Genomic DNA, 10848 nt, shown 5'->3' with positions numbered 1-10848 from the left:
CTGTGGGCAGCAGGGTCACCCCTGAGGGGGACTCGGGGCTGGGCCCCACGAGGACGCCCCCGACCCCAACAGGGCCGTTCGGCAGCTGGCGGCTGCCCTCCTGACAGAGACTCAGCACAGCCCCGCGGGGACGGATGGGTGCAGCTCAGGGACCTAAGGGTGCGGGTTGCGTGAGGGAAATGCCCTCCGCCAGCTCCCTGTGGGGCAGCCTCTCTCTGGAACACCTCCAACCCTGCCCAGGGCCTTAAAGGCACAGAGTCTGGCATCTCACATCTAAGGGTCAAAGGTGCAGGACTTAAGACCCTGGGGGAGGAAACACGGTGGTCTGTGTCTGTGTTGTCATGGCTTGAGGACTAACCCCCGACCCCGGTGTGCCTTCGATACAGATGGCCGTGACAAAAATGCTTCTGCTCAGAATTCAGTGGCAAAGGGTCATCACATGACCCCTCCTAAGTGAAGAGGACTCTGGCAGTGCTGTGTCCCCACTTGTGCGGGGAGGAGAGGAAGACAAGATGGGGACGAGCACCTGACGGCTCTCCAATGCCACACTGCCTAGTAGAGGCTCAACAAAAGCAGGGCTTACCTTTTGTGATGACAAAATCCCCTTCTTTTCTGGCAGGAGTGTCTGAGCAGGTTACATTGGCCCTGAAGTTCTCCACCTTTTCCAAGTGCCCACCTGCAATATGGCAGGTGCTTCAAATCCAGGATCCCACGTAATGTTCACGTTGTCGTACGGCGCTCAGCAGGGAGGGCCGCCTCTTTAGCCCCCGGCACCGTCTGCACCTCCCACTGCAGTGACCTCCCAATCCCATTAGGCCCAGAAGTTGCTCCTTCCTTTCGATGCCAGGTCACAGCCCAAACCTGTGGGTCTCTGATGCCGCCATATTTCTGCGCCTGCCTGAACGCGGGGACACTGGCGGACGTTGCTTCTTAGTGGCTAGGACTTATTTCTAGTATTATTCTGATCCCAGACTCTGTCCTTCTCTCCTCTGGAAATTGCTTTCTTTTCATGACATCTCAGAGAATTTGCAGCTCCATAGGAAACGGAATAGAAAACCAGTCAAAATTGCTGTTCTGTGTGTTTTACTCCTGCAGGATATATTATTCAATTTGGATGTGTGTGTGTGTGTGTGTGTGTCGGCATGGAGGGAAGGGTGGTGATTTCCCCAGCTGGGGGCAGCTCACGCAAAGCTCCAGTCACACGGCGACTCCTTTCCACTTCGGCAGCCTCTCTTCTTTCAAACCCCCTATTTTCATTCATTTCATCCCACTGAAATCTAGACCTTGCTCACAAGTGGCCAAAGTAAACTCCAGGTGACTAAAATGGTCGTTTCCATACAGTTGGTAATTGGCTCTCCCAGGGCAGGGAGAGGAGGGCCAGCCCCGGGAATACCGAGCAGGGCTTCAAAGAGCAAGACCCTCATTTCTCTGGAAATCCTTGCAGATGGCGGGTATGAAACACCTACCTCTTCACTGTGGCCCACTGCAATGCAACAAGAGCCAGCACCCCTTCCTTCCTGCCCCAGGGCGAGATTTCTCTCGGCTTTATCCATGACCCAGAAGGACATCTCACAGCAATGTCCCATTTCAGACTTTCCCCTCCAACCCAAGACACACCCTCTGCATGTCTGGCTGCTGCCACCGTCCAGCTTCATCACCATCACCTCCCACAGAAGGAACCCCCACTTCCCAAAGGCCCAAAGTGCCCTGGCTCGGGGCACTTAACACTCCAGGGCTCGCTCCTGGAGCCCCACCGCCTCGTCCCATGTTGTCTTATTCTGTGGGACTTAGGGGACGTCTCACCACCTTCCTCATGTGACAGTGGCTCCTAGACCATCACTCTAGGTGTGGGTGTGTCCTGCTTTTCCTAGCGTTCCCGCTACTAACACAGGCCCTTCCGGAGAGCAGAGGCTCCGTGGAGGTCTGCGGAATAAACAAGCCAGTGGGCAGGGGGCTTATTGACGCCGGATGAACCTTCTCCTACTTTCTTAAAATACCCGTGCAAATCCAACTCAACAGAGATAGTTCGTTTTATTTACAGAATGACAGACAAGACAGGGAAGCAAGAATTGGAACAACAATGACTTTTATTTTTCTATTTCTTCCCCCATCTATATCACTGCTAAGTACTTCCACGTTTCCAGAGCAATTCTGATTCCAATTCCCTGTTATCTTGTACACGGTCACAAAACGAACTGGGAGATTTCCCAACCTCTCTTACAAAACAGCAAAACTCTTGTTCTTGAACTGAATTAGTGCAAATACCTGTGGGATTAACGTCATACACAAAGTTAGACACTGAAGCTTGTTTAGTCTTCTATTCAAAGAACCAACATCTGAAAAATTCCTAAAGAAAACAGACATGGAAGTCCATGTCAACATACACAACAGGAACCCAAAATGCTGCACACCGGCTTCCCCCAACTCGCCCGGCTCTCACTGCTTAGAAGGCTGACCGCTCCCTCTTCAAACTCAGAGTGAAGGATCAGCCCCCCTTCCTGCCCCACGGGAGAAGCTGCTGGACGTGGGACTGGCTGCTGCTCTGGCTGAGGCTCCCTCTTCCTCATCGCTCACGCTCTCTGCAGACACGGATGGGAAGAACCTGGGATCCATGCTACTGATCCTGAGGAGATGCTGCAGGACCTGCCACTTGCTGGCCTCCGCGTAGGCCCGGGGACCCCACAGGAACTCGTAGCGGGCAGGGTCGCTGTGGGGCACCTGCCGGTACTTCAGGTAGCCCGTCCGCACCCACACTTCGGTGAGCAGCTCCCTCCCGCCACAAAACCCAAGGGTGCCTAGCATTCCCCACACCTCCTCCTCAGGGGCGCGGTCACCAAACAGGGTGACCATGGCCAGGACCAGCACAGGGAGGCTGGCCTCGGGCGTGCACTGCCAGTCGTGCAGCACTGCATCCCAGGTGAGGCCCAGGGTGGGGACCAGGACGTAGGTGCGCTCGCGGGGGTCCACCTGCTTCACGTCCACGCCAAACACCAGCTGCAGGCACTCGCAAACGAGGCGGAAGACCTCGGGGAAGTGGTCCCGATGCTCCCGGAGGAACGTACACAGCATCTCCGCCTCGGAGGTCGGCTCCCCGGTACGAAACTTGAGGAGCAGGAACGCCACCAGGTCAGCCATCAGCACAGCAAGTGCCTCGCGGGGCAAGGGCTCGCCATAGGCGGAGACGGAGGGGGCGCCAGGGGAGGCGGAGGACGAGGGGGATGCGGCCTCCTCCCCCGCAGCCCCCAGCAGCGGCGCCTCCACCGGACCCTGGGCCGGGACTGGGGCCTGAAGGTCGGCCTCAGGCTGGCGGAGCTCACTCATCTCGACCGGGGACCTGATCACTGGGGTCGAGCCGCCCACGGGAGTGTGGGCATGGGTGACAGGCGGGGACCTCATACCTGGGGAAGAGAGGGGGTGTGAGCGGCCTCGGCAGAGAAAGGCACCCTGGGCAGCTCTGACAAAGGCCACTTACAGGTCTCCTCTTAAAGGCTGCCCTCGGGCCTCACAGGGGCGCTCCTCCTGGGCGGCCTGTCCCCTGCCAACCTGAAGAAGGAAATGAGCGGGCTCCTCAGGGTGCAGCCAGCACAGCCCCAGGTTCTGGGGCTGACAGGGCAATGGGGGTGACTTGGGTGTTGTGGGGTGCCCTCTGTTCTGGGAGGGGGAGGCCCTGGGTACACACTCAGGGCACGCACCTCCCCTTGACTCCTGGCGCTGCCTGGGCCTCCTCTGCTCTGTGCCCTGAGGACACGGTCCTCAGACCTGGGCCTTCGCCTCCCGGTTCCTGGAGCCCCTGTAAGAGGAATGGAGGGCCGCACCTCTTGTGTAAACTGTGGCACAGCTCTGGGCCTCGGTGCTGGTAGGAGGATTGGGCCGGACTCTGTGAGGTGCCCCAGTTCTGAGTTCTGGGGTGGGTGGTCCCCTCGGGGCTCGCTCGTCGTGCTCACTCTTCCCCTTAAGGGCCTGGACCCTCCCCTTTGCAGGCCGGAGGAGAAACTCAGAACAGGACCCCGAATCTGAACAGAAAGCAGGGAGGGGGCCCCACAGGTGGCCGCACCTGCCCAGGGCCTCCCGAGGGTCCTAGGATGGAGAGATGCTGGGTCCTCACCTCCTCCTCACATCCTGCCTGGCCTCCCAGCGCTGACCACAGGGGCAGGTTTCTGTTGAGACCCCTGTTCCAGGGCTGGGGGTCTGCTCAGTCCTCCCTCGGGGTCCTGGGAGTCCACCCTCTGCGGACCTGAAGGCTCACCCCTCACACCAAACACCTGACCTCCTGAGGACCCCGACCCAGAGGTCAGGAAACATCTCATCTGCTGACCGTGCTCTGGCGCCTCCAAGGCCCCCGTGGAAGGGCAAAGGATCCCTCCCTGTGTTGGGGTCTAACGTCCTCAGCCCTTCCTTCCTCGCGTGCAGGCTGGACTCTGGGCAGGACCTGGGATTGTCCCGTCTGCCAGTGTGAGTCCCTGCTCCTTAAACCAGGTCTCCAGTCTCTCAGAGACCCTGACGTCAGGACGTCAGGACAGGCCTACCGTGCTCATCCCGCCCCGGGGCCTCCCACGGCCACCTGCAAGGGCAGTGATCTGGTGGGTCCCTTTTGTCCTCCCTCAGGGTCCCCTCAGTCCTGCCTAAGGGCCCTAACCATAGTCCACCAGGGACCTGACATTTTACCCTCTGCGCTCATGAGACCCCGCCCCTTATCCCAGGTCCCCAGCTTCTCTGAGACCCGGATGTCAGGGAGTGCTGCATGTGACGGCCCCCCAGGACCAACTCAGTTCTGGGATCCAGGTTGCCCTCAGTGCTCCCTCAGGGCCCTCAACTTGACTCCACATAAGACCTGGGACTCTCTCCTGTGCCCGCCTAGGATCCCGCCCCTTATACCCCCTCCCCAGCCTCTCTGAGACTCCGCCCTGTGCTCCCCCTCCCCAGCGTCTCTGAAACCCGGATGTCAGGAAGTGCTGCACGTGCTCATCCCGCCCTATGGCCTCCCAAGGGCAACTCTGTTTTGGGGTCCAGGCTCCCCTCAGTCCTCCCTCAGGGTCCTCACCTTGACTCCACGCAGGACCTGGGATTCTCTCCCGTACCCATCAGACACCCCGACCTTTATACCGCCTACCCAGCCTCTCTAAGACCCCGCCCTGTGCTCCCCCTCCCCAGCGTCTCTGAGACTCGGATGTCAGGAAGTGCTGCACGTGCTCATTCCGCCTTAAGGCCTCCCAGGGCCAACTCTGTTCTGGAGTCCAGGCCCCCCTCAGTCCTCCCTCAGGGCCGTCACCTTGACTCCACGCAGGACCTGGGATTCTCTCCCGTACCCATCAGACACCCCGACCTTTATACCGCCTACCCAGCCTCTCTGAGACCCCCGCCCCGTGCTCCCCCTCCCCAGCACCTCTGAGACCCGGATGTCAGGAAGTGCTTCACGTGCTCATCTCGCCCTATGGCCTGCCAGGGCCAACTCTGTTCTGGGGTCCAGGCTCCCCCCAGTCCTCCTTCAGGGTGCTCACCTTGACTCAACGCAGGACCTGGGATTCTCTCCCATGCCCACCAGACACCCCCGCCCGTTATACGCCCTCCCCAGCGTCTCTGAAACCCGGATGTCTGAACGTGCTGCACTTGTTCATCCCGCCCTATGGTCTCCAAGGGCCAACTCTGTTCTAGGATCCAGGCTCCCCTCAGTCCACCCTCAGGGCGCTCACCTTGACTCAACACAGGACCTGGGATACTCTCCCGTGCTCACCAGACACCCCGACCCTTATACCGCCTCCCCAGCCTCTCTCAGACCCCGCCCCGTGCTCCCCTCCGCAGCGTCTCTGAGACCCGGATGTCAGGAAGTGCTGCACGTGCTCATCCCGCCCTATGGCCTCCCAGGGTCAACTCTGTTCTGGGGTCCAGGCTCCCCGCAGTCCTAGCTCAGGGCCCTCACCTAGACTCCACGGAGTACCTGGGATTCTCTCCCGTGCTCACCAGACACCCCGACCCTTATACCGCCTCCGCAGCCTATCTGAGACCCCGCCCCCTGTTCCCCCTCCGCAGCGTCTCTGAGACCCGGATGTCAGGAAGTGCTGCACGTGCTCATCCCGCCCTATGGCCTCCCAGGGCCAACTCTATTCTGGGGTCCAGGCTCCCCTCAGTCCTCCCTCAGGGTGCTCACCTTGACTCCGCGGAGGACCTGGGATTCTCTCCCGTGCCCACCAGAATCCCCGACCCTTATACCCCCTCCATAGCCTCTGTGAGAACCCGCCCTGTGCTCCCGCTCTGCAGCGTCTGTGAGACCCGGATGTCAGGAAGTGCTGCACGTGGTCATCCCACCCTATGGCCTCCCAGAGCCAACTCTTTCTGGGGTCCAGGCTCCCCTCAGTCCTCCTTCAGGGCCGTCACCTTGACTCAATGCAGGACCTGAGATTCTCTCCTGTGCTCACCAGACACCCCGACTCTTATACCTCCTCCCCAGGCTCTCTGAGACCCCGCCCCTTAGTTCCCTCCCCAGCGTCTCTGAGACCCGGATGTCAGGAAGTGCTGCACGTGCTCATCTCGCCCTATGGCCTCCCACGGCCAACTCTGTTCTGGGGTCCAGGCTCCCCTCAGTCCTCCCTCAGGGCCCTCACCTTGACTCCACAGAGGACCTCGTTTTCTCTCCCGTGCCCACCAGACACCCCGACCCTTATACCCACTCCCTAGCCTCTCTGAGACCCCGCCCCTTAGTCCCCTCCCCAGCGTCTCTGAGACCCAGATGTCAGGAAGTGCTGCACGTGCTCATCCCGCCCTATGGCCTCCCAGGGCTAACTCTGTTCTGGGGTCCAGGCTCCCGTCAGTCCTCCTTCAGGGTGCTCACCTTGACTCAACACAGGACCTGGGATTCTCTCCTGTGCTCACCAGACACGCTGACCCTTATACCGCCTCCCCAGGCTCTCTGAGACCCCGCCCCATGCTCCCCCTCCACAGCGTGTCTGAGACCCGGATGTCAGGAAGTGCTGCACGTGCTCTTTCTGCCCTATGGCCTCCCAGGGCCAACTCTGTTCTGGGGTCCAGGCTCCCCTCAGTCTTCCCTCAGGGCACTCACCTTGACTCCACGCAGGACCTGGATTTTCTCCTGTGCGCGCCTGAGACCCCGCCCCTTATACCCCCTCCCCAGCCTCTCTGAGACCCTGCCCCTTACACCCCCTCCCCAGCGTCTCTGAGACCCGGATGTCAGGAAGTGCTGCACGTGCTCATCCTGCCCTCTGGCCTCCCAGGACCAACTCTCTTCTGGGGTCCAGGCTCCCCTCAGTCCTCCCTCAGGGCCGTCACCTTGACTCCACGCAGGACCTGGGATACTCTCCCGTGCCCACCAGACACCCCGACCCTTATACCGCCTCCCCAGCCTCTCTGAGACCCTGCCCCGTGCTCCCCCTCCGCAGCGTGTCTGAGACCCGGATGTCTGGAAGTGCTGCACTTGTTCATCCCACCCTATGGTCTCCAAGAACCAACTCTATTCAGGGATCCAGGTTCCCCTCAGTCCTAGCTCAGTGCTCTCACCTTCACGCCAAGCAGGAACTGGATTCTCTCCTGTGCCCGCCTGAGACCCCGCCCCTTATAACCCCTCCCCAGCCTCTCTGAGACCCTACCCCTTACACCCTCTCCCCAGCGTCTCTGAGACCCGGATGTCAGGAAGTGCTGCGCGTGCTCATCCCGCCCTATGGCCTCCCACGGCCAACTCTGTTCTGGGGTCCAGGTTCCCCTCAGTCCGCCCTCAGGGCCCTCACCTTGACTCCAAGGAGGACCTGGGATTCTATACCTTGCTCACCAGACACCCCGACCCTTATACCGCCTCCCCAGCCTCTCTGAGACCCCACCCCGTGCTCCCCCTCCACAGCGTCTCTGAGACCCGGATGTCAGGAAGTGCTGCACGTGCTCATCCTGCCCTCTGGCCTCCCAGGACCAACTCGGTTCTGGGGTCCAGGCTCCCCTCAGTCCTCCTTCAGGGCCGTCACCTTGACTCCACGCAGGACCTGGGATTCTCTCCCGTGCCCACGAGACCCCCCGACCCTTATACCGCCTCCCCAGCCTCTCTGAGACCCCGCCCCATGCTCCCCCTCCGCAGTGTCTCTGAGACCCAGATGTCAGGAAGTGCTTCACGTGCTCATCTCGCCCTATGGCCTCCCACGGCCAACTCTGTTCTGGGGTCCAGGCTGCCACCAGTCCTCCCTCAGGGCGCTCACCTTGACTCAACGCAGGACCTGGGCTTCTCTCCCGTGCCCACGAGACACCCCGACCCTTATATCGCATCCTCAGCCTCTCTGAGACCCCGCCCCTTACACCCCCTCCCCATCGTTTGTGAGACCCGGATGTCAGGAAGTGCTGCACGTGTTCATCCCGCCCTGTGGTCTCCAAGGGCCACTTCTGTTCTGGGATCCAGGTTCCCCTCCTCCTCCCTCAGTGGTCTCACCTTGACTCCAAGCAGTAACTGGATTCTCTCCTGTGCCCGCCTGAGACCCCACCCCTTACACCCCATCCCCAGCCTCTCTGAGACCGCGCCCCTTACACCCCCTCCCTAGAGTCTGAGACTGGGATGTCAGGAAGTGGTGGAGGTGCTCATCCCGCCCTATGTCCTCCCAGGGCCAACTCTGTTCTGGGGTTCAGGCTCCCCTCAGTTCTCCCTCAGGGCCCTCACCTTGACTGCACGCAGGACCTGGATTCTCTCCTGTGCCCGCCTGAGACCCCGCCCCTTACACCCCCTCCCCAGCGTCTCTGAGACCTGGATGTCAGGAAGTGCTGCATGTGCTCATCCCGCCGTATGGCTTCCAACGACCAACTCTGTTCTGGGACCCAGGCTCCCCTCAATCCTCCCTAAGTGCTCTCACCTTGACTCCACGCAGGACCTGGGATTCTCTCCTGTGCCCGCCTGAGACCCCGCCCCTTATACCCCTCCGTAGCCTCTATGAGACCCCGCCCTTTATACCCGCTCCGCAGTCTCTGTGAGACCCTGACCCTTATACCCTTCCCTGCCTTCAGCCCTGGGAGGCCCTGGGGCGGAATGAGCACTTGGCAGCGAGTCCTCACTTACGTATCCGGGTCTCAGAGAGGCTTAGGAACAGGTATAAGCGTCCGGTCTCAGGTGTGCTATGGCTAGAATCCCAGGTCCTGCGTGGAGTCAAGGTGAGGGGCTTGAGGGAGGACTGAGGAAAACGTGGACCCCAGAACAGAGTTGGCCCAGTGAGGTCATAGGGCGGGATGAACACATCAGCACTTCCTGACTTCCGGGTCTCAGAGAAGCTGGGGACCTGGGATAAGGGGCGGGGTCTCATGAGCGCAGAGGGTAAAATGTCAGGTCCCTGGTGGACTAAGGTTAGGGCCCTTAGGCAGGACTGAGGGGACCCTGAGGGAGGACAAAAGGGACCCACCAGATCACCGCCCTTGCAGGTGGCCGTGGGAGGCCCCGGGGCGGGATGAGCACGGTAGGCCTGTCCTGACGTCCTGACGTCAGGGTCTCTGAGAGACTGGAGACCTGGTATAAGGAGCAGGGACTCACACTGGCAGACGGGACAATCCCAGGTCCTGCCCAGAGTCCAGCCTGCACGCGAGGAAGGAAGGACTGAGGACGTTAGACCCCAACACAGGGAGGGATCCTTTGCCCTTCCGCGGGGGCCTTGGAGGCGCCAGAGCATGGTCAGCAGATGAGATGTTTCCTGACCTCTGGGTCGGGGTCCTCAGGAGGTCAGGTGTTTGGTGTGAGGGGTGAGCCTTCAGGTCCGCAGAGGGTGGACTCCCAGGACCCCGAGGGAGGACTGAGCAGACCCCCAGCCCTGGAACAGGGGCCTCAACAGAAACCTGCCCCTGTGGTCAGCGCTGGGAGGCCAGGCAGGATGTGAGGAGGAGGTGAGGACCCAGCATCTCTCCATCCTAGGACCCTTGGGAGGCCCTGGGCAGGTGCAGCCACCTGTGGGGCCCCCTCCCTGCTTTCTGTTCAGATTCGGGGTCCTGATCTGAGTTTCCCCTCAGGCCTGCAAAGGGGAGGGTCCAGGCCCTTAAGGGGAAGAGTGAGCACGACGAGCGAGCCCCGAGGGGACCACCCACCCCAGAACTCAGAACTGGGGTGACCTCACAGAGTCCGGCCCAATCCTCCTACCAGCACCGAGGCCCAGAGCTGTGCCACAGTTTACACAAGAGGTGCGGCCCTCCATTCCTCTTACAGGGGCTCCAGGAACCGGGAGGCGAAGGCCCAGGTCTGAGGACCGTGTCCTCAGGGCACAGAGCAGAGGAGGCCCAGGCAGCGCCAGGAGTCAAGGGGAGGTGTGTGCCCTGAGTGTGTACCCAGGGGCTCCCCCTCCCAGAACAGAGGGGACCCCACAACACCCAAGTCACCCCACCCCCCTGACAGCCCCAGAACCTGGGGCCGTGCTGGCTGCACCCTGAGGAGCCCCCTCACTTCCTTCTTCAGGTTGGCAGGGGACAGGCCGCCCAGGAGGAGCGCCCCTGTGAGGCCCGAGGGCAGCCTTTAAGAGGAGACCTGTAAGTGGCCTTTGTCAGAGCTGCCCAGGGTGCCTTTCTCTGCCGAGGCCGCTCACACCCGCTCTCTACCCCAGGTAAGAGGTCCCCTGCCCACACTCCCGTGGGCTGCCCGACCCCAGTGATCAGGCCCCTGGTCGAGATGAGTGAGCTCCGCCAGCCTGAGGCCGACCTTCAGGCCCCAGTCCCGGCCCAGGGTCCGGTGGAGGCGCCGCTGCTGGGGGCTGCGGGGGAGGAGGCCGCATCCCGCTCGTCCTCCGCCTCCCCTGGCGCCCCCTCCGTCTCCGCCTATGCCGAGCCCTTGCCCCGCGAGGCACTTGCTGTGCCGATGGCTGACCTGGTGGCGTTGCTGCTCGTGTATCGCCGCCG

General features: G+C 61.4%; 1 protein-coding gene across 1 annotated transcript; it reads right to left on the bottom strand.

The window, feature by feature from the left end:
• Positions 1–408: 408 nt before the first annotated feature.
• Positions 409–3378, bottom strand: LOC149744145 (melanoma-associated antigen 8-like). Its single transcript, XM_089904020.1, has one exon. The coding sequence runs from the start codon at positions 3319–3321 to the stop codon at positions 2473–2475; it is 849 nt and encodes a 282-aa protein (XP_089760146.1). The 5' UTR covers positions 3322–3378; the 3' UTR covers positions 409–2472.
• Between the last annotated feature and the right edge of the window lie 7470 nt (positions 3379–10848).

The sequence above is a fragment of the Delphinapterus leucas genome, chromosome X (assembly GCF_059928025.1).
Source record: "Delphinapterus leucas isolate spDelLeu-1000000601 "Yukka" chromosome X, BTC_Dleu_Yukka2, whole genome shotgun sequence".
Lineage (NCBI taxonomy): Eukaryota > Metazoa > Chordata > Mammalia > Artiodactyla > Monodontidae > Delphinapterus > Delphinapterus leucas.
Note: the sequence above shows the minus strand (reverse complement) of the source record. Positions and strands in the feature narration are given on the sequence as shown.

Bases quoted from the DNA above. Each gene is read 5' to 3' on its own strand.
- LOC149744145 (XM_089904020.1), bottom strand. From the start codon at position 3,321: ATGAGTGAGCTCCGCCAGCCTGAGGCCGACCTTCAGGCCCCAGTCCCG.